This window comes from Apium graveolens, chromosome 5, assembly GCF_009905375.1.
Source record: "Apium graveolens cultivar Ventura chromosome 5, ASM990537v1, whole genome shotgun sequence".
In the NCBI taxonomy this organism is placed as follows: Eukaryota; Viridiplantae; Streptophyta; class Magnoliopsida; order Apiales; family Apiaceae; genus Apium; species Apium graveolens.
Window position 1 is genome coordinate 19,373,514 of NC_133651.1, and position 25,414 is coordinate 19,398,927.

Here is a 25,414-nt window from a genome sequence, read left to right on the forward strand (position 1 = left end):
TGCAGCTGTGCCCGGTCAGTGTTGTGCGGTCCGGGCTCGGTTTTGCAATATTGGATTCGTAATCGGCTCGGTTAATTTAACGAATTGTGCGGGTTTGAATCGGCCCGTTTCGGGCCGAATAATTACGGGTTTCCGTACGAACCGGTCCCGAATGTGCAGTTCAAACTCGTACATTTGGCCACCTCTAGTCGTTGGAGATGACAAAAATGAATTAATTCCCAATGAACGCCGTAACAAGTACGGTCAGCACCACTTTGTCTAGCACTATTGGATAGACCTGGCAAAATAGGCCTGGATCCGAAAATCGAACCGAAATTTATGGATCCGAGATCCGATCCGAGATCCGAATTATATAAATCGATAATTATCCAAAAACCAAATTAATGTAAGTGTAGGTGCCCTTAGAGGCAATACATTATTCTTTTAAATCTTTATGTCAGTTGATCATTCAATAAATGTATTTATTATGACCTTAATTACTGCGATATTTTGTTAGCATAATAAATGTCCTTTAGAATGATCATGATCCCATCATAAAGAGATTCCCAATTTTTCCTTGAATATCATACTGGAAATCAATATACATCCTTTGACTTGAAATCATTATATTTATATACAAGGATTAATATATTTTGACTACATTAAAAGTTATTTTTGATCGGGTGATGATAAAAGTGGACATCGGGTATATCATGAGTCATATGAGAAATATGAATGATAGATAAAAGATTTAACCCTCCTATAATTAGGAGAGATATTATTGGTCTCTTGATTGAGTGAGATTATAAAAAGTATGGTCATGCTCAAATAATGATTTGTGTCTTGATAGTCTACTCATGTATCAAGTAAACCCGGATTAAATGTTGAAGAGGATGACTAAATACATGCCTCGAGTTTTATCTATAATATGTATGGTTAAAGGGATTATATTACACGAAAAACATTAATCACGGAAGGTTTTATCTAATCACGATTTAATTATTGTTTAATTGGGTAACAATGATGTATTACTAGATACCGCTCATTGTTTATAATTTTATTAGAGAATAAAATTATTGCCAATTACATAATAGCCTATAGGGTCACACAAATAGAGCACTTAATAGAATAGTTAATTTAAATTAATTGATGATAATTTGAATTTTATTATAATTAAGTAAGACTTAATTGAGATAATATAAATTCGAATTAAAGGGAATATTTTTGTTTGCCCATAATAATTAAGTATGACTTAGTTATTAATTAAATAATAGAAATTCATTTTTATTATTTAATCCTATACCTACTAGGGTTGGGCTTTGCTGTTATGGGCCTTTTAATAAGTCATTATATATAGATAATGATAGGTTAAAGAGACTTGTACATTTTGGAGAAAACCCTAGCAGCAAAGAGAGGCAGAGGCAATTCGGATCATCAAGAAGGAGGCTAGTACATCCATTCCGTAGTCAAGTTCGTGAGACGTTCTTGGAGGTGCTCGTGTGGATACAATAGAGGTGTTTCTCCGAGAGGTAGACACAAAGCGTGATAGCTAGGATCTCCATTGAGTTCGTGAAAGTCAAGCTCTTGAAAGGTATGATTCGTTATCTCCATAATCTGCCCACAATTATACATGGATCATGTTCTTAGGTTTCGAAATTTTGTTTTATTTACGTTTGTCCGCTGCGTTTTATGCCTCAGAACCCATCAATTAAACCGATCCGAAAATTATTCGAACCGAAAATTTAACCAAATATGATCCGAAATAAGTAAAATTCATACTTAAATGTATCTTATATTCACGATAATTTAATTATTTAATCATAAATTAATGTAAAAGTACGTTATATTATATTAGAAATACTACATTTAATAAAAAGATATTTTTTAAGTCTCACAACATAAAAAAATAAATAAGTTCTGATCCGAAATATCCGAACCGAATTTAATCCGAACCGAATTTTGTCCAATTTTTATCCGAATTTTATCCGCTTTTCATCCGAATTAGACCCGAACCGAATCACATCCGATCTGATCCGAATGGCCTCAAGTTATATCTGTTAGAATAATAATATAAGATCCTGGAAATGGCCATTCTCTAACACCTTAAGGTTTTAGAGTAACTGATTCCTTGACATGGTATCAGAGCTCAGGCCGACAGAGGATTCAGGTTCGATCCCTGCCTTCCCCAATATTTCTCAAAATTTATGTGGGACACGAAAGACAAATTTATGCCCCAAAGATGGGCGCCCATGATCCACTTTTTGACCCATAAATGGGCTTTCAAGTGAGGAGGAGTGTTAGAATAATAATATAAGGTCCTGAAAAGGGTCATTCTCTAACACCTTGATGTTTTAGAGTAACTGGTTCCATGAAAATATCATAATCCGAAAGTGGAAATGATCCGAAATATATCCGATCCAAAACCAACCTGTTTATCCGATTTGCCAGGTCTACTATTGGACACTTCTTTAATTCCGATCATACAATACTTTAACCGTTTTTCATTTTGTCCGCTAGTAAAAATTGTGCTTTTTATTTTTCATATATTAATTTGCGTATTAGCTATTATAATATATAATATAATATAATATTTCGTGTACCGTATAAGTTTCAATTTTTTTATAATCAATTAATTCATTAATTTAAAGTCATACGACATCTACAACAAGAATAATTAAAATTGAACATATACATATTAAGATAAATACAATCATGACCTTATTCATCAAAACTACGATTATTGATTGTTGATCAAATATTTCACGGTGATACATCCCTCACTCACATCACAGGAATGTATAATCATTTTAAAAAGACGATCTAACAATATGTTATAACTGTGAAAAATATAAAAAATCAACTTCTCAAAATGTATCCGCATAAACGATAATAAATGTGATTCAATATGCTATATATTAATGAAGTAATATTGTATAATAAAAAACAAATTAACTTAACTCTCAAGACAAAAGAGAACAAAATCCAATATCCGGATAACAAAATTCCTTGAAGATACTAAAACTCTCACCGGAGAGAGAGATTTATTTAAAAGTAAATAAAAGCTAAAAAAACTGATCGAAAAGAGGGATTATCATAAAAAAGAAGTTGATGATAGGCTCTAACCAAAATAATAAGGATTAGGGCTTTGTGAGGGAGAGACGAACGATGGAAGGCATAAAATTTCCATTTAAGGTCGTGAATACAATCTGCGATTAATACATACAATTGAAACAGTGTGTGCGAATAACACTGTGCGAGTATAATTGTGAAAAACAGAAAATAAACGAAAGAGATAAGGATATGAGAGGGTTCTCGAGTTCAGAAAGGGATTGTCTCCTTAAAGCTATTTCGCCTCTCACCGTATGTGCGAGCCGACAGCCTCCCAGGATAAAACGAGAAGACGGTGTCGTTGTACAAACAGCACATCCGGCGAGCTAGAACATAGCAAGAAACTATCACCGACGAGAGAGAGAAAGATAGGGTTTGTGTTCAGAGACGGCTAATCCCTATAACAATATTATATATAGACTCTGGATGACTTGTGCGCTACTCTGTACAATTAATTAAACGCATTAATTAATTGTCGATTAATAAATCAAATCCGTAATTGAATCAAATTTATTATTTCGTCAAATCAAATTATATTAATTATCCGTATCAAAACTGGAATAATTATTTGAGCCCAAGCCCAGTGGAAATAAAATTAGCAAAACTAATTCGTGATTATACGGGCCCATTTTCTGCGCCATTCGTGTCCGCACGTCGCAAGCCTGAAGGCTTCGCAAGCCTCAGATTACCCCTCGAAATCCCTGCGCGCGCACGTAGGAGATGGAGCAACACCTTACTAACACTTTTAAACAGTTTTAAACAGTACTAGAGTGTTGTGCTATATAAAGCAATGAAAACCCTTTTTCCATTTCAATGTGGGATACAAGTTTTCATCTACATTTCCACCTTCAAGAGATCAACTTTGAGTGATCGTATCTCATTCATCCCTTAACCATTTTGAGTGTTTAAAAGTGTCTCGGAAAACTCTCACGGAGGAGAACATACTCCAAGGGTCACCCACTTAAGAACGGCTCAAAATGACTTGACAATGTGGGGCTCAATACCCACATTTTCCAACAAAGGTTTCCTTTAGAATAGTCCTATAGAAATACATGTCAGCTAGTAATGGTGTATCTTATTATTGAGCCCAAATTCTTGTTAATCTCATCTAATCATTAGTAAAGTTATCAATTACTGTCATTGCATATTAGAATTTGAAAAATGTTTTGGGAGAGAATATCATACAAAATATCTAACATTTTTCATTATTATTTTAAGAAATAAAAATGCTAAATTGTCAATAATTATTTTCGAAAACGTTCCTGAATAATTAGTGTGATTTTGCTATTGAATGTTTTAACGTCAATAAAATGAAATACTCATGTTTTCGTGTATTAATATGAACCTGACAAAGATTTGTGAACATTTTTTTGGATATTTTGCAGAACATGTAGCATTACTCCATTGTGACCAAAATTAAAGAAAATATTGAAGGAGAGTCAACATCGTTTTCCTCAACAGTAGGGGAGGGGAATCTGATAATCTGTCATTGGCTCATTGCTAATAAGAAACAGAGAGATTGTTTATAATTCACATTTCTCTCCATTAAAAAGTGCAAGGGATACAAAACAGGACAAACACAAGTGGAGCGGAGATTTTAGTTGTTTATGACTCTCCGTTTGCCACCTGGTACAGGATAGCAGTTTGAAGTCTCTCTGTAGTCGACAACAACTAGATTCCAAATGACAAATTATACACGGAGTAGTTTATTATTCTTTTGTTTCTGTCATATAATTTAATGACTCCCTTGTTACAGAACAGAGCCTTCAACAAGACTGCTGAGAACTCAATGCTGGCATCTGAATGTAATAAATATCAACTCCCACTTTATATGTACAAGTAATTCATGCAAAACTACCTTACCAATATGTAGATATTAACAGTATCTATTTGCAGATAAGTAACTGGTAAGGGTGAATTTATGTAGGAGTCAACCAGGATACATGTCCTGCGAAAACAAAAATTAATAATTTTTTATTAAAATTTTAAAATTTAAATATATTTATTTTATAAAATACCTCCACTAAAAATGGTCAAGTGCCCCTATAATATTAGTAATTCTAATTTGAGTCAAATTTTGTTTTATGATCATAAATTGAAAATTAAATAATTAAAATATCAATTTTTAGTACTTAAATATCAAAAAATTCAAAAATTCTAGTAAAAATGACATATAAAAATTAAATCTAGACCATCAACTTGTAACATCTCACGAGTACATAATAGCATCTCCAATAAGGGATTGTCAAGTTAGTTGCAAACTTTCCCAAATTATCATATATATTAATATTTTATTTTCACTCAATATTATATTAACTTGGTAACATTCTACTCCAATAATTAGCTACTTTTAATTGTTGCATACGTGGTCCCTTAAATTAAATTGTGTATATGTATTTTAAGTTGTCAAATTTTGACAATTTTGATAGGTAACCATACAACTCCAATAAGTTATCAACAAAGGATGTGATAACACCTAAGATTTGGTAATTCCTTGCCTATAGATGCTCCAATGCTACAAGTGAATTTAGGATCGAACCCCGGTGCCCGGACTCCCGGAGTCATAAACGCCCATACATTAATCAATTTATTTACATGACATTTCGCTTATGATAGATTGTAAAATTTTCTATACAGGCTATCAAATTATAAAAAAAGCCAATAATTACATCAGATATAGCCATACAGGTTGCTGGACACTTGGGCTAAAAGTTGCTTTCAAAGAGCAGGGCAGCTAGGAAGCAAGTCTGTGTTCGCGTTTGAGAAATTTTAAAATAAATTTATAACTTAAAATTAATAAGTGACTTAAAAATGATAAATAGATAAATACTTATAAATTATATAAGTGTTTGGTTAATTTTACTTATAAGTTGGAATTTATTTTAACTTAAATTAACTAAAATAAATAATTTTTAAATATTATTATCTTAATTCATGACTTTTAAATTAACTTAACATTTAAAAATATATATTTAAAACTAAAATTAATAAAAAGTGAAAAATCAAAATAAGTTGAGAAAAATTATGTTGTTACTAACATTCAATTTATCAGCTTATAAGTTGTAAATTCGACTTATAAGTTGGATCGACAAACAGTCCAAGATACAGTAAAACCTCTACAAATTAATATAGTTGGGACCGGAGAATTCTATTAATTTAGAGAGGTATTAATTAATCGATAAATTAATAATTATTAATTTATAGAGAATTTTCGGTAGCAAACAAAATTAACTTTTGATTAAATTTTTATTCACATAAATTTAAATAAAATGAATTGTACAATTTATATTTTATACTTAATTCAATTAATTCAATGTATATGAATTTAGAAAGTCAATGTAATGTACAATATATTAGATTCAAAGTCCATGTAGTGTATAAGTTAAATTCATTGTATTTTACATAGAAAATATTCAATGTATATTAGGAAAATTCAAAGTACATGAATTAATTTAATTCATTGTATTTTACATAGAAAGTATTCAATGTATGTGTAGTCATAAAATATATTATATATACTGTATATACTAGATTGGGGGAAAAATTATACAAACAAAACAATGGCTTCTCATCTAAAAGGTGTCACAAAATCAACAATGACGGATGAAGCAAGAAAAGCATTATATGAGTATAGAAGATATTGCAAACACCATCCTTGAAAATAGTGTTGAAGATGATCTTGAAGACGATACAACACCGTTGGAGCCGGTTACACGTAAAGAAGCACTCAAGGCATAAAAAATGCTTAATAATTTTTTGATGCAACATGAAAGCACCACACCCGAGCTTTTGGATGCAATAAGGAAGATTAGGGATGAGCTTCATGTTGATTTAAATTATATGAAAAAACAAACTATAATTGAATCATATTTTACAAAGATGTAATAGCTATATTTTTATGAATATAAGGGAATTATTAATTTATAGTTTTATTGAGACCATATTTTTATACAGGGTTTTCAAAAAAATTATTATCTTATTATCTTATCGAAATTGATCATTTTTTGAACTGGCCCAAGTCGGGACCGGACAAAATTATTAATTTAGAGAGATTATTAATTAATCGAGTATTAATTTACAGAGGTTTTACTGTAAATACTTACGGGCTTATAAGTTATAAGTAACTTATAAATCCGTACACATGCCCTATATATTTGTGTTTGTATACTCGTCTTCGAAAATAAACATTCCTTGTTTGATTTGGACAACCAATATAAAATATTTAATTATTTGAAAATAAATGAAAACCATATAATTTAGTTTTTACTTTTTAGTGAAAGTATGAGAATTATTTTTCATATGAATTCAATAAATGTTAAAAAGTTTAGGACCCCAATTTTTATGACCCAGTAAAGTTTAAGACGGGCCTGTCACAAATACAAATTAAAGACAAATCTTGATTCTAGTCGTCTTATTTAATGGACGGCCCAATTTATGTAAACACATCAATTACTTGATCCAAACCGAGTATGCATGGATTGCAACGTTCGATAAAAAAAAGTTAAAACTAACCTAGTTTAAACGTGTTTAAATTAAAAAAACGATAATAAATCATAATTAGCGAAGTTTCGGTTACAAAGATAGATGACTACTGTATATCTTTACTCTACCAAATTTACTGTGTTAAGTTAGGAAAATGCTAGTGACCCCAAATTTTTATTTTAAAAATTTCCCCAAATCTGATGTGTCACATGAATAGTTGGTAATTTTCCTAATAATAAAATGGTACCCCGCGTGCATTAATATGCGCCCATAAATTAAAATAAGTCATTCATTTGGTAAAAAATTTGGGAAAGATATTTGGGGAACCTAACACTGCTCGTTAAGTTATATCCGGTCAATTATTAGGCGGGAATCTCGTCCCATTTATGGACCCACCATAATACACATTTTCAATTACCGGGTGGGGGTCTCGTTTCATTTATTTGGGGCCACCAAGATACAATATCAATATTATCAATAATTATTGTGAATACGGGATAGCTGGGAGTCGAACCTGAGTTCTCCTCCCGTCAATCTGAGCTCTAATACCATAATAAGTTACAAGTTCTTCTAAAACCTCGAATTAGGTTTATCAAGATCATATCCCATATCTTAACACATTAGAAACCGACTGTTACATGTGAGGGTCCGGGATAAAACTAAAACTGCTTGGTTCGATCAATGGTTTAGTCTGTATTTTTGTTACTACATCAGTTTATATTATGAAATCCTGCAACTAGACAAGCGAAGAAAATTAAGCGAAGAAAATTACACAATCTCCAATATCTTATGTAAATTTTCCTCTGATAAGTGACTTATTTGGATTTTGCTGGGATTGGAGAATAATTTTAAAGTGTTTATCGGTTATACTAATATAATAAACTTATTGTAGACAAGATATTATACTTATATATATGTGTATGTATATGAAACTGAGGAAATAAGAAATGCAGCTAAAAGCTCTGAGTTGTTTTATTAGATGAGGATAACAATTACATATAGAACTTGAAATAAAACTAACTACCATAAAGATAGCAACCACTAAACCATCACTGACTTTTTATTCCTACAAAAACTCTACTCTCAGATGACTAGTTCTTCTGGTTACTACTACCCCGATTAACCAGGATCATGCATGCAGAAATAAATCAGATAACAATAAGACATAAATAAACTAAATTTAGATTAAATATCCCAACATATTCCCCCGTAATCTAAATTTATCCAAGCAAGTTCTTGACTCCCATCAGCTTTCTCATCTGTTCAAACTTCACCACTGGCAGAGCCTTGGTTAATGAATCTGCGCGCTGCATATCAGTACTTACATGTTTTATAATGATCTCCTCACGTTCCACACACTCACGAATGAAGTGGTAACGAATATCAATATGTTCGTTTCGTCCGTGAAATACCGGATTCTTGGCCAAGTCAATAGCAGCTTATTATCAATGAACAATATCACAGGACCAACATACTCACTGGTGATTTGTCCCAATAGTTTTCGTAACCAGATAGCTTGACATGCAGCAGCAGTAGCTGCCATGAATTCTGCTTCACAGGATGAAAGAGCCACGCACTTTTATTTTTGGGAAACCCACGTGATTAGACTTTCATTGAGGTGGAACACCATGCCTCCAATACTTTTCTTGTCTTCAATATACCCCACAAGATCACTGTCAGAATAACCAGTTTAGATATTATTGCCACTCCTTTGTGTGTACACCAAACCAAATTCCAGTGTTCCTTTTACGTATCTTAAAATACGTTTTACAGCATTCAGATGTGTCACAGTCGGGTGTTCCATAAATCTGCTCATGATGCCCACTGTAAATGCTATATCAGGCCTTGTGTGAACTAAGTAACGCAAGCTTCCTACAATACTTTTGTACTCTGTAGAATTCACAGCTTCCCCGCCTTCATCTTTTGTAATGTGCAGCTTAGGATCCATTGGGAACTTGGTTGGGCTGCAGTCCGCCATGCCTGCCTTCTCAAGGAGTTTTTTCGCGTATTCTGACTGCTTTAGCTCAATGCAATTAGCTTCCTGATTAACTTCAATTCCCAGATAGTAGGACAACTTACCCAAATCGCTCATTTCAAAAATACTCTTCATCTGATCCTTGAATTATTTAATAGCAAGTAGACTTGTACCGGTGATTAACAAGTCATCCACGTATACTCCCACGATTAGAGTCTCACCATCTTGCTTTCGTGTATACACCGCATGCTCGTATGGACATCTAAGAAAGCCCAGATTTTCAAGACACTTGTTTAATATTGCATACCAAGCACGTGGCGCCTGCTTGAGACCGTACAAGGCTTTTGCTAATTTGTACACCAAGTGTTCTTAACCCTGCTTTACATATCCCTCAGGTTGGTTGACATACACTTCGTCGAGAAGATCACCATTTAAAAAGACTGTTTTAACATCGAGATGGTGTACCTCCCAGCCACTCTTAGCAGACAAAGCCAATAGCAATCTTACAGTCTCAAGTCTGGTGACAGGAGCAAAGATCTCCTCGAAGTCAATTCCTGCCCTTTGTACATATCTTTTGGTGACTGACCGTGCTTTATGTTTGATCACTTTCCCATCAGCATCCTTCTTTAATTTATAAATTGAAAGGCATATGTCATAGCCTACTCGTTTATTCGAGTATTTAACTCAACTCAAATAAGAATGTAATAAGTAAATAGTGGATCAAGCATCAGAGAGATCTCACAAAGTAACATCTGTCAAAGAATAAAGAAACATTGTTCATCTGCAGACTTGAAGATTCACTGGAAGAAGTTCAAGAATTTGATCATGCCTCAGTGATATAAATCAAGATCGTGGATTTAATCAAGTGACAGAGATCTCGTCAAGGTATCATTTATTACAAGGATTCAATCAGAACAACAAAGTCAAGACATGAAGAAACGTCACGAAAGTTAGTCACTCATGAACCAGACAGTACATCGAGTGTCAGCATTGAAGTGACGGAATTGATTCATAAGTCTCAGAGACTTTCAGAAGATTGTCAGAAGAAGGGATGCTGCTCAGGGATAGTATTAATTCTCTATTAATTAATTAAGTCATATAATCTAATTAAGAGAATAAATTATATCTGCAAGGATTAATTTATTGATTAATTGAATTAAATTGATTAATTAATTTAGAATTAATATTAAGGATTTTCAGAATGTTAATTGATTAAAATCTGTGATAATTCTAAAAAAAGACAACTGATTGTACTAGTATGACAATCGGTATGACAATTGATAGTCATACCGAATGTCTTGCTAATTCAGTTGATTGTATTGATAGAATTTTCAATTAGATTAAAATCAATTATGTATTCAGAAAAACAATTTCAATTGTACTACTATGACAATCGGTATGACAATCAATAGTCATACCGAAAGTCTTGCTAGTTCATTTTAATTGTCTTCCTAGCTCTAATAGATTGTCTCACCGAAAGTCCTTCAAGCTCAAATAGATTGTCACACCAGTTCAACAACTTCGGCTGTGATTGTTTAAAAGAAAGCAGAAGACAATATCAACATATAACTCAGCAAAAACAGAGCAACACATACAGAACAAGAAAACACAGCAGAAAACAAAAGAAAATATTTCATCATTCATCTGCTTATTCAAGATCAAATATTCTAGTTTGTTAATGTTAAATCCAAACCACTAGAATTACTTATCTTGTTCTTGTATATCAATCTAGCGGATTAAAATCCCTAGAACTTAATCTCAAATCGCTTTTAGCATTTGATCTTTTAATTACAAAAATAGAAAAAGTTAATGTCGAATTTATTCTAAATTTGTAATAATTGATTTGAGATTAATCCCTTGTAATCGATACCGTAGTTGTAACACCTTTCAAGTTTAATAAAAGTTTTATTTAACTTGAATTTTGTTTCACAATTTTATTCCGCATTTTATTCGACGAAACGGTATTGTTTGCATTCAACCCCCCCTTCTACAAACAAATTGGGACCTAACAATTGGTATCAGAGCCTTCTGATTAACGTACAAATCAAGATCCTAGACTTTTGTGTTTCTTTCACTTCTTGAATTTTTATTCACTCAAAAATTCATAATGACTACACAAAAAGTTGGAACCGTTAAAATTCCACTTTTCGATAAAGAAAATTATGTGATGTGGAAGAAGAAGATGCTACTGTTTTTACAGGTTGCTAATCCCAAATATTTGCAAGTGTTGAAGAAGGGTCCAAAAATTCCTATGGTTATTGAACCAGAGGTAATAGAGAATGATGTGGTGATCACCAAAGCGAGAACTTATGTGAAGGATCCTAAGGACTTCTCTCCTGCTGAAATAGAAGAAGCTTCCCTGGATGCTAGCCTTCAATTAATCTTAGTAGATTCCCTTAATCCCCTAATGAACAGACATGTGATGAATTGTAAAGATTCTAAACATATCTGGGAAACTATTGAGATTATTAATGAAGGCACAGAGGAAGTTAGGGAGAACAAACTAGAAATCCTAACCTCTGAGTATGAATACTTCAAATCTAATCCAGGAGAAGGAATCACTGAAGTGTTTGAGAGGTACAATGCATTGATCAACAACCTGAACATTAATGGTAAATACTATTCCATCAGGGAGGTCAATAAAAAGTTCCTTTTAACACTGCCAACTCATCTCGAACATAGAATCACTGCCATAAGAGAAGCAAGAGATCTGAGTGAGATTTCTTTGGAAAGGCTCTATAGTGTGTTAAAGACTTATGAGTTGGAGCAGATTCAGCAGAAGGAAGTTTACGGGAAAGGAAGAGTGGTCAGCACGTCTACTGCTCTGGTAGCTGATGAACAACAACAACAACAACAACCACTATATCAACAACAATCTCAACAGTCAGATAGAATGGTACAGTCTTCCAAGGTTGAAGATAATGTGATAGTAGCAGAATTTGATTCACCTACTACAAATCAATCAGGAGATGATTATTATTCCTTGGAAGAACTGGAGCAATTGGAGGATGAGTCAATGGCCCTGATTGTCAAGAGATTCTCAAATGTCAGATTCAAAAGGAATCCCAAGTTCAAGTACAAGTCCAACTACAACAGATTCCAGAAAGGTGGATCTTCATCCTCTAACACCAGCAGTGGTGGGTATAAAACATGGATGGTTGATCGAAGCACCATTCGATGCTTCAACTGTAATGAGTTGGGACACTTTGCCACAGAATGCAGGAAGCCAAAACAAGAAAGGAAGAACTCTTACGATTCTAATCAGAAGAGTAAATCTGAAAGGGCGTACCTGGCAAAGGGAAGAAGCTGGGATGATACTGACAGTGAAGATGAAGAAGTTGGGAATCTTGCTCTCATGGCTAGTGATGCAAGCACCTCATCGTCAAGAAAAGAGGTAAAACTTTCTGATGCTGAAATGGTTTATCATCTAAGAGGTAACTTAGATTGTGCTCGTCGTGATAATGAATTGTTAAATCAAAAAATCAAAGACCTTGAGAAAGAGGTCAATGAATTAAGACTTGTGCACATTAATCAAGATAAACTTAAAGACCAAGTATCTTTTCTAGAGAATAGAGTTGACTGTTATAGACAACTCGAAACTATTCTCAAAGACAAGATCACCGGTCTTGAGGCTAAGGTTAAAGCTTACTTTAATTCTTGTTCGAAGTCCAAAGAGTTTTACAATAAGCAAGCTGTTAATCAAACACATGGAATAGGTTATGATTACAATGCTGCTATTGGAAAATTAGGCATAAACTCCCCTCCTCATGTATGTGCTAAAGGCAGGGAAGTACCACATGTGCTTAAGGGTGTTGATGAACCCCTCTATAAGGAATCAATTGCTGAACCATTTGATGAGACCTCTTTTATTATTCAAGAAGAAATCCGTGCTGAAGATAATGCTAATGGGAAAGCTGTCTCCAAGTCAAGTGTGTCAAAAGTTCCAGTCAAGGTTGTGAAAACAACTGAGACTAACTCAGAAACACATGAGTTGGATAGCACAAATGCCATGTCTACCATGCATAAGTTGCCTATTGTTAATCCTTCTCATAAAACATGTGGTGTTCCTGATTGTATGTCTTGTGCTTTTAATCTGTTGTTTGCTTATTTTAATGGTAAGCATGCTTCTAATGATAAGACTACTCCTCGTCAGCATGTGAATAATAGAAAGCATGATAGGTCTAAGACTGCTAGTCCTCCTAAAGCTAGAAAGGAGACATTTGTGCCTAAGCCTAAACATAAATCTGATAAGGCTGTTTTAAAGGTCAAATGTTCAGTCATTGAGAATGTTGAGAATAGTGAAATTAAGAATGTTGTTTTGCCTGATAAAGGCCAATTTTACAAGTATGCCGGACCCAGCCAAGCTTGGGTTCCGAAGAAGTTCTAATCCATTTGTATTGCAGGGCATTAAACAGGTACAACCGGTAGTGTGGATTCTTGACAGTGGATCGTCAAGACATATGACCGGAGATAGAGCCCTGCTATCAAATGTGGTTGAGAAAGCTGGCCCAGTGGTTACCTTTGGAGATAACAGCAAAGGTTTAACGGAGGGATATGGCTGTTTGCAAGCTGGAAATGTTATCATTGAAAATGTATATCTTGTGCAAGGACTTGAACACAATCTGCTTAGCATTAGTCAGTTCTGTGACAACGGCTACAATATTTTATTCGACAAGCTGAAGTGTCAGATTCTGCACAAGAAAAGTGAAAAACCCTCCTTAATGGGAATACGGAAAGGAAATCTGTTCGTAGCTGACATGAACTCTGGAAGCAATCTTGAAGTCAATTGTTTCTATGCAAAAGCATCGTCAAATGAGAATTGGCTATGGCACAAGAGACTTTCCCATCTCAATTTCAAGACAATGAATTCTCTTGTCAAAAGAGAATTGGTAAGAGGTCTGCCTCAGCTGGAATTCTCTCCAGAAGGACTATGTGAGGCTTGCCAGAAAGGAAAGTCAAAGAAAGCAAGTCACAAAGGCACTGACACATCTTCCATAACTGGTGTTCTGCAATTATTGCACATGGATTTATTTGGTCCAGTTAATATCCTTTCTATGTCAAAGAAGTGTTACTGTCTTGTGATAGTTGATGACTATTCCAAGTATACGTGGGTTTTATTTCTTCACTCTAAGGATGAAACACCACAAGTTGTGATTGATCATATCAAGATGATTGAGTTAGATTCTAACGTCCCTGTTAGAGCAATAAGGTCAGATAATGGAACAGAATTCAAGAATGCACTTCTAAATGGATTCTGTACAGACAAAGGGATTACCAGACAATTTTCAGCTCCTAGAACCCCTCAGCAAAATGGAGTGGTAGAAAGGAAGAATCGTACATTGATTGAAGCTGCAAGAACGATGTTAAATGAATCAGGTCTTCCAATGTACTTTTGGGCTGAAGCTGTCAATACTGCATGTTATACTCAGAATCGAACTCTAATCAACAAAGACTTCATGAAAACTCCTTATGAGACTTTGAATGAACAGAAACCTTCTATCAAATACTTTCATGTATTTGGTGCCAGATGCTTCGTGCTCAAGGATGGAGATGATCGTCGTGGTAAGTTCGAGGCAAAGGCATATGAGGGTATTTTTGTTGGATATGGAAGAAGATCATATAGAGTGTATATCATTGATCAACACAAAGTAACTGAAAGTGTCAATGTTACATTTGATGACACTAAACTCCCTAGTATCCAAACTGAAGATCCTTCTGAGAAACTGAAGTTTGATGATACGTCAGATTCAGAGTCAGAACATGGTCAAGAACCTGAGGTTGTTGCTGTTGAAGAACCTGTTAATCCTGATAATAATCAAGGTAATAGTGATGGAAACTCTGGAAATAATGGAGATACCACTGCTACTGACGGAGAATCTTCAAGTCAACATGGCAACAACTCAGGGGGAGATGCTGAAGGATCATCTAGTAGGACACAACATCACAATGAATTTCAAGGCGAATCATCAAGATCAAATCTTCCAAGACAGACTGTCTGGAATAAAGCTCACCCTTTTGAGTTGATTATTGTTGATCCAGATGTTGGAGTCAGAACTAGACGTGCTACTCAAAATGAGTGTCTGTTCTCAGGATTTCTTTCTGAGATGGAACCTAAGAAAATTGAAGAAGCACTAACTGATCCAGATTGGGTGATTGCTATGCAAGATGAACTCAATCAGTTTGAAAGTCAACAAGTCTGGAAACTGGTACCTAGGCCTGTACACAAGAAAGCTGTTGGTACAAGGTGGGTATTCAGGAATAAACTAGATGAAGATGGTGTGGTTACAAGAAACAAGGCAAGACTGGTAGCTAAAGGGTATTCTCAAGCTGAAGGTATTGATTATGATGAAACCTATGCTCCAGTGGCTAGACTTGAGGCCATCAGGATATTTCTGGCGTTCGCAGCATTTTCAAACTTTAAAGTTTATCAAATGGATGTCAAGAGCGCCTTTCTGAATGGAAAGCTGGATGAAGAGGTATATGTAGAGCAACCTCCTGGTTTTGAAGATCCAGATCATATGGATTTTGTCTTCTTTCTTTTCAAGGCTATCTATGGGCTAAAACAGTCACCAAGAAAATGGTATGACACTCTCTCTGAATTTCTTATTAAAAATAGCTTTATTAGAGGTGTCATAGACAAAACTCTCTTTTCTAAAAAACATAAGAAGGATACTATATTAGTCCAAGTCTATGTGGATGATATAATATTTGGGTCTACTAATGATAATCTCTGTAAGAGATTTGCTAAGTTAATGCACAGCAAGTTTGAAATGAGCATGATGGGAGAGCTGAAGTTCTTTCTTGGATTACAAGTAAATCAAAGGTTAGATGGAACATTTATTTGTCAATCCAAGTATCTCAAGGAACTCCTCAAAAAATACAATCTAGAGGATTCTGCATCAGCAAGGACTCCATCAACTACAGCTGTCAAGCTTGGACCATGTGAAAACTCCATTAAGGTAGATGTCACAAGCTACAGAGGTATGATTGGCTCGTTACTCTATCTTACTGCGAGTAGACCAGATATTATGTATGCTACATGCCTATGTGCAAGGTTCCAAGCGGATCCTAGAGATATTCATCTCGTTGCTGTTAAACGAATCTTAAGATATCTTAAGGGAACACCAAATCTAGGTATTTGGTACCCTAAAGAATCTGGTTTTAACCTTGTCGGATATACAGATTCAGATTATGCAGGAAGTGTTGTTGATAGGAAAAGCACCTCAGGAAGTTGTCAATTCTTAGGAAGCAGGCTAGTCTCATGGTACAGCAAGAAACAGCAAACAGTTTCCAACTCAACGGCCGAGGCTGAATATATTGCTGCTGGAAGCTGCTGTGCTCAGATCTTGTGGATTAGGAACCAACTACGAGACTATGGCTCTGTATTGAACAAGATTCCTATTTTATGTGACAACACAAGTGCAATAGCCATCACCAACAACCCTGTGCAGCACTCGAGGACAAAGCACATTGACATCAGGTATCATTTTATTAGAGAGCACGTCATGAATGGTACTGTTGAACTATTTTTTGTTCCAACAGAAGAACAAATAGCAGATATTTTCACTAAACCACTTGACGAATCCACATTTACCAGATTAGTTGGTAAATTGGGCATGTTAAATAGTTTTTGTGATTAATTTAATTAATATCTGGAATCTGTTCTTGAATGAATTTACAAATGAATTTTTCATAAATGAAAAATTCATTTGCAAATTTATTTTATCATTTTATCATATTTCTTGCTTATTTCTATGTAATATATATTATCTTATCTATGTTATTTACTCTACTTGTTAATTTAAAATATCTCAGAATATTTTATTTCCTCTAAAAATATTTTTCTATGAATTTTATTTGCTAAAATTCAACAGAAATCTATTTTTGGAATAAAAATAATTAATTCTGAAATATTGTCTTTATTTTCTGTAAAAATTTTAAGTATTTATTTCAGTTTTACTATTTTGTAATAAAGTTTCAGTACATTAATAGTTGTCTGTACATATTCATTTTGTTTTTCTACTGCAAAGACAATCGGCAAGACAATTAAAATTGTCTTGCTGAAAATCATTTCAGTAAACATGAAAATATAAATCTGTTAATGCTTATTTTAATATCAGATTAATTTTATAACTGGCAAGACAATCAGTAGGACTATTGATTGTCATGCCAGTAATAAAATTAATATCAGAATTATATTGTTTTATTTTGTACTGGTATGACAATCGGTATGACTATCAGATTGTCATACCAGTTGTTTATTTTTATTTGTTTCTTTTCCTTCTTTTGCCTGGTATGACAATCGGTATGACAATCCCGGATTGTCATACCAGCTGTTATATAAAGGCTGTTGCTGTTTTGTTTTGAATCATTTTCAACATAGCAGTTCATTTCAAAGAATTTCTAACAGTTTTCTCTCCATTTTCTCTCTTCGAACCAAACCAAACCTGTTATTTCCTTGCTCGAGTTTTTACTCAGCAAACTTAATCATCACTTTAGTGATATATACATATAAGTATATACATAAAGAAGTGCTGTTGAATTTTCTGTAAATTCAGTTTGCCCCTTCAATTCCATTTTATTTTAATTTCTTATTTGTGTCTTTTGGTGTGTCAAAACTGTGTTAGTGATTTAAGAATTTTAACGAGATACATTTCTGTCTAAATTTTTCGATTATAATTAATTTAATTCGAATTATTAAATTAATTTAATTAATTCGAATTTTCTTAATATTATTCTTAAAATTCTGAAAAGCTTGTGTCTTATTATTATTTTATAAAAAATGGCTCTCAATTTCCAAATTGTCGCGCATAATCAAGTTGGTTATTTCAATCCGGAAAAATGTGATGTTGAAAAATTTAAGCCTTGGATTAGATTTTTAAATGATCATTCGATTGTTAGCTCTGCTATTAAATCAAATGTGATTTTAAACGTCGATCTACTTAGACTGATTTGCACAACTTCTACTGTGGCCGATGATTCAAAATCTTTTTCATTCACCATCGCAAACACACAGTATGTAGTTGATGAAACAGTCGTCAATCGTGCGTTAAATTTTCCACTAGACAATTTCTGTAATTTACCTTCTGAAAATGATATCACAATTTTTTTCAATGCTATTCACTATCAGGGGGTGATCAATTTAACCAAACTTTCTAAATCAAATTTGGTGTCTGAATGGGATATATTCTTCGATACACTTTCCAAAGTGTTTGCCAACTGCACAAAATCTAATTTTCATAACATTACTTCCACCCTGCAGTGTATTGGTCTTGCGGTTGTTTTCAATCAAAGGATCAATTTTGGCAAACTACTTTTTCCCATTCTCTTGAGACGTCTAACTTCTGCTTTACGTGATCATTCTACAAATCGTAGGGTATCATGTTACTATGCTCGTTTTCTTATGCTCATAGCAGATCATCTACTCACCCCTGAACACAAAGCACTTTTTGCTAACTCTGCTGTAACCGAACCCCCACCAGTTAGCAAAAAGATTTACACTCGCCAAGACACAACCTTCAAATTTATGCAAGTACCAGTACTTGTATCTGCTTTCATGGCCAATTATATTCCCTTGCCTATTTTTAATCTTCCCGGCCATGAACAGCAACCTCAACCTCCAGTGGTTCAAGCCACCCAGGCTCTTCCATTACAGGTAGTAACTCCTCACTCTCTCTCTCACTCTCTTCCTACTTCTGTTAACAGACCCTCAGTGGTTGATAGGGCTGACCATGAAGTTGTAGAACCACAGCTTCAATCCCAGGTCATAGAGCCAAACACAGAGTCTCATTCTATCTCACCCTCTCCCCCACTGTCTAAAATGTTACCCAGAAGATTATTAGGAAGTAGTACAATGTCAAATATGAGTGAACCCTCAGCTCTGCCTCCTCCTAAGAAAAGAAAAACCTATTCTGAGGCATCTGAAAGCTCATCCTTGTCCTCCCAACAGGACATGGACTTTGAAATGGCCAATGAACAGTTACTAGAGGCATTCTCTCAACAGGATGCATCTATTGAAATTCGCCATCGGGCCATGGCATCTTGTACTGAGTCAAGCACAATTCCATTACTCACAATGGAACCATACACTTCCCCAGATAATACTCAGGACACCCAGCGAGGAGTGCACGTAGAGTCGGTTACAGTGCCTGCCATAGTTACGGCAGAAGAGCAGTCACATGCTTCAGAGGGAAAATCTGACTCTCCGCCATCTTTAATAGAGTCATTTTCTCCCCTCCCAGATCCAACAACTCTGGCTCCCTTATGGGATTCTCCACTCGCAGATTTATCTGGAGAAAGTGGAGGGCAACTCGGTCAATCTATCCCTGAAGCAATTCAGACATCTATTCCAAAAGATTTGATAGCATTGACTGAGGATCGGGACTCGCGAATTCCCATTGCACCACCACTGACCTCTCTTGAAGAGGCTAGGGTGATTTTTAATGCAGGTACACAAGAACAGCAATTGGAAGACTCCTCACGAGCAATCATATTGAGAGAAACACATGCACGTGAGATGAGTGAACCAAATACGAGTGAACTTCAGGTGAGAGCACACACAGACACTGATACTCTCAACCTGTTAGCTCAGATTGCTGCCCTGAAAGAAGAACTTGCTAAAAGTCAAGCTGAAGCTCAAGCATTCAAAGCACAAGTGGTTGAACGGTCTTCTTCTTCCACCTCTGTCGACAATCAGCTTGCAATCATAAGGAATGACATCTCAGATTTAAAGACTACTGTAATACCAAAGCTCAATTCTATTCAGGACACTCCAAATTTATCAGCTGATGACATATCCAACTTCTGCTCCCTACATACAAGAATGACTTCTCTTGAAGACCTCGTTGAGATGAATCATTCACTGGACAACTCAAGATTTCTAAAGATAGAGACGGGCATGGAACATCTAAATGAAGGCATGAAGCACTTATATTACATGATCAAGAATTCTCATTGCCCTAATGAAGAACAAAGAGCTTATTTTGAAGGACCGTCTGGTGGAGGATCAGGCTCTGGAAGTGGTGGAGGTTTCAAAGGAAAGTCAGTAGAGGATCCCTCAACTAAGGGGGAGAAGAAAGGGAGTAGTTCCAAAGGGAGAGAAAAAGATACTTCTGCTGGAGATAAAGGAAAGGCTTATGATGCCTACTACAGTGGAGAACAGGATGACTTCGATATTTTTGACATTCCCACTGAACCAGTTCAGGAAGATAAAGATGGGTTATTTGAAGCTGAAGAAGAAAGTGATTTTGAAGATTGGGAAGAAGAAGATACAGTGGATCCTAGGTTTGAGAAAGAATTTCAGAAAGAGCAGTCAGAGATGCAAAGAAAAGAAGCTGAACTCAAGAAGGTCTCACAGATCATTGATAGGAGAAAAGACATACAAAGAACAGAAACTCTTCAAAAGCAACGTCTTCATGACATTAAAGCTCAAGAAAGGAGAAGAGATGTCAGACTGAAGATTGGTGGAAAGTGGGATGAAGCTAGGAGAGTACTCGATATGCCTCAGCTATGCACTAACAATGATAGGCAGTTCTTACATCTTCTTGACAAGCTGGAAATCTCAAATCCTAACAATGACATGTACATGAATGCTATCAAGACTGAAGTCTCAAGGATCACAGCTGCTTTTGATAGATCCCTAAATGAGATGAGCATTTTTGTATATTGTCAGAGTGAAGGATCATTCAAAGTGTCACTTCATCTATTTGAGAATCGTTCGTTGTCAGAGATTTGGGTTCTTTTAAACAAAGTGAAAAGAAGCTCAGAGTTGAATGAAGTTCTTCGGGAAAGGCTTAAAGAGTTTGCCAGCAGGGCTAGTCCTCAAGTGGTCAACAATCCTCATCAGGTGAGATTCTTTAAGTCTGATTGTCTTCAAATCTGTCAGCTAGATGTACAATCTCTTAAAGACTACTCAGCTAAGCATCTGGTCTGGATGGAACATCATTTGAGAACTGCTGGATATTCATCCATGTTGAAGACTCAAGTTGCTGACTTGATTCAAGCTTATTGTGAGAAGAATGTTAAAAGGTACAATCAACTCAAGAATAAGTTGAAGACAGTTGGAGTTCAACCAGTCAGACCTGCAAGCTTCACTTCAGAAAAGGATCGTGTTTTTGACAAGGAATTGCTTCAAGATTTAGAAGAAGGTGAAGTCAGAAGAGAAGACAACTAAAGTCAATTAGCTCAAAACTCAATGTAATATGATTAGAGCGTTATGAATCAAGATAGTCTAATGTAGTTATATGTTCAGGCTAGAGGAACATCTATCTTGTATTCACTTGTAAATTTCATTTGGAATCTGGAAAATGTTAAATATAATCCAGAACTTTTCTGCTATTTACTTTACATTACTGTTTATATCTTTTTCTTATTTGTTAGTTGAGTTATCCTCTAGGTATTTGTTGTTATTGTCTAACAAGCAAATAGGGGGAGATTGAAAGGCATATGTCATAGCCTACTCGTTTATTCGAGTATTTAACTCAACTCAAATAAGAATGTAATAAGTAAATAGTGGATCAAGCATCAGAGAGATCTCACAAAGTAACATCTGTCAAAGAATAAAGAAACATTATTCATCTGCAGACTTGAAGATTCACTGGAAGAAGTTCAAGAATTTGATCATGCCTCAGTGATATAAATCAAGATCGTGGATTTAATCAAGTGACAGAGATCTCGTCAAGGTATCATTTATTACAAGGATTCAATCAGAACAACAAAGTCAAGACATGAAGAAACGTCACGAAAGTTAGTCACTCATGAACCAGACAGTACATCGAGTGTCAGCATTGAAGTGATGGAATTGATTCATAAGTCTCAGAGACTTTCAGAAGATTGTCAGAAGAAGGGATGCTGCTCAGGGATAGTATTAATTCTCTATTAATTAATTAAGTCATATAATCTAATTAAGAGAATAAATTATATCTGCAAGGATTAATTTATTGATTAATTGAATTAAATTGATTAATTAATTTAGAATTAATATTAAGGATTTTCAGAATGTTAATTGATTAAAATCTGTGATAATTCTAAAAAAAGACAACTGATTGTACTAGTATGACAATCGGTATGACAATTGATAGTCATACCGAATGTCTTGCTAATTCAGTTGATTGTATTGATAGAATTTTCAATTAGATTAAAATCAATTATGTATTCAGAAAAACAATTTCAATTGTACTACTATGACAATCGGTATGACAATCAATAGTCATACCGAAAGTCTTGCTAGTTCATTTTAATTGTCTTCCTAGCTCTAATAGATTGTCTCACCGAAAGTCCTTCAAGCTCAAATAGATTGTCACACCAGTTCAACAACTTCGGCTGTGATTGTTTAAAAGAAAGCAGAAGACAATATCAACATATAACTCAGCAAAAACAGAGCAGCACATACAGAACAAGAAAACACAGCAGAAAACAAAAGAAAATATTTCATCATTCATCTGCTTATTCAAGATCAAATATTCTAGTTTGTTAATGTTAAATCCAAACCACTAGAATTACTTATCTTGTTCTTGTATATCAATCTAGCGGATTAAAATCCCTAGAACTTAATCTCAAATCGCTTTTAGCATTTGATCTTTTAATTACAAAAATAGAAAAAGTTCATGTCGAATTTATTCTAAATTTGTAATAATTGATTTGAGATTAATCCCTTGTAATCGATACCGTAGTTGTAACACCTTTCAAGTTTAATAAAAGTTTTATTTAACTTGAATTTTGTTTCACAATTTTATTCCGCATTTTATTCGACGAAACGGTATTGTTTGCATTCAACCCCCCCTTCTACAAACAAATTGGGACCTAACATAAATCCACTTCAAGTCGATAGCTTTATGTCCCTGTGGCAACTCCCTTAATTCCCAAGTCTTATTTTTTTAATAGCTTCGATTTCTGTTTTCATGGCTTGTCTCCATTCACGTTCCTTCACTGCTTCATTATAACATTTGGCTCATCAACTCCCATGAGTAGTAGTAAATCCTCATCAATTTTGACCACCTCAGTGTTGTTGTAGATGTCATTCAAAGACCTGTAGCGTACGTGGCGACTACTATTGTCAGTTGTATCTAATTTTGTGTTGGGTGATTTTGACGAGTAAGACGCATCACCTGCAAATCCCTCAAATAAATCTGTATTTGACTGACTTGGTATAACATGTTCACCATCATCTTCACTTGCTGGATTTTCTTCATGAGTGTTAAACACTGTGAACGTCTCCAACGGGGCTAATTCAGTTTGTTCCTCTGTTTCCCACAATCATGCCTTTTTCTCCTCAAAAGTGATGTCTCGACTAACATGAAGTTTACGAATCACTGGGTCGTACAATCGATGGGCCTTTGTGCCAGGTTCTTTGCCAAGATAGACTACACTTTTGTTGCGATCATCCAACTTCTTTGTATAAACACTGGGAATCTTCATGTGTGATGTGCAACTAAACACACGTATATGATCAATGTTAGGCTTTTCTCCAGTCCAGGCTTCATACAGTGTTTTTCCAGATAGAGCCCGAGTTGGCAATCTGTTGAGAATATACACCGAATGTCGCACAGCCTCCCCCACATTATTAATGGCATTCTCGTTTCTTTCAGAAAGCTCCTTGCCATGGAGACCACACTTCTGTTTCGTCGTTCCACAACACCATTTTATTGTGGAGAATACGGAGCTGTAAATTGTCGTTGAATGCCTGTTTCCTAACACTAGGTTGAGAACTGTTTAGACATGAACTCGCCACCCCTGTCCGTCCTCAACATCTTTATCTTTTTTTCTGAACCTTTTTCAACCTGAGCTCGAAATTTTTTAAACTCGCAGAATGCTTCTTCTTTAGACTTCAACATATATACCCACATAACTTTCGAGTAGTCATCTACCAGCAAGAGGAAAAATCTATTTTCAGCCGATGTTACAGGTGTGATCGGTCCACACAGATCACCGTGTATGAGCTCAAGTGGTGGTCTTCTGGTTTGTTTGGACATAAGACATCATGTGCAAACCTCCTTAGGTTGAATAACTTTGGGCAGGCCATGTACCATCTCTTTTGTGAACATCATTGTTAGAGCTTGGAAGTTAACGTGCCCCAAGTGGGCATGCCACAGCCACGATGGATCATCTAGTTTAGACATCAAACATGAAGACTTACTGCACTTCAAAAGTACTTTATATAATTTATTTACTGACCTTTTGACCTTCATAAGTAACTTCCCTTCTTTATCATGAACCCACAATAAATCTCCATTAAACACAGTTTTGTTACCCTCCTCTGACAATTGTCCAATACTAATAATGTTATTACACAGAGAAGGGATGTAATATACCTCTCGAAGTGTGCGTTCCTCACCATTCTTGCACTTGAACATTATCGAGCCCTTTCCTTCAATTTTCACCATTGACCCGTCACCAAATTTTACTTGTCCAGTGACTTGCTCATTTAATTCATTGAACTTCATTTTATCACCCGTCATGTGGTTGCTAGCACCGTTGTCCAAATACCACAAGTTTAATTCCACCTTTCGAATTTCTCCTTCTTGTTTTAGCTTTGGCACCACCCTCTCTTCGTTTAGTAACATGACCTTTTCTCCTTCTTTCCCACATTCTGTCAACAAAAGTGCAGGTTAATCATCGTCTTGAACCTGATTTAAATTTGCCTCCAAGTTTTGCCCTTGTTCTTTATCTCTCTTTGGCCTCTTACATTCTGCTGCAAACTGGCCATATGTCTGGCAATTAAAGCATCTGACTCTGCTTTTATCTCGCCCACCACGTCCAACATTTCTACCACGAAAATCGCTGTTGCCACGATACTTCTGTCCAAATGGCGTCTCTGCCCTTTCTTTGTTTGACCGTTTGAGCCATTCTTCTCTAGTGAGTAACAATTTTCCC

The 25,414-nt window shown here is 35.1% G+C and overlaps 1 protein-coding gene across 1 annotated transcript; it reads right to left on the reverse strand.

The window, feature by feature from the left end:
• Window positions 1-23,797: 23,797 nt before the first annotated feature.
• On the reverse strand, window positions 23,798-25,104 carry LOC141659881 (uncharacterized). The gene is made up of 2 exons (XM_074466809.1): window positions 24,716-25,104; window positions 23,798-24,203 (listed from the first exon to the last, which is right to left on the reverse strand). Exons 1-2 carry the CDS (start codon window positions 25,102-25,104, stop codon window positions 23,798-23,800), a joined length of 795 nt encoding a protein of 264 aa, XP_074322910.1.
• Between the last annotated feature and the right edge of the window lie 310 nt (window positions 25,105-25,414).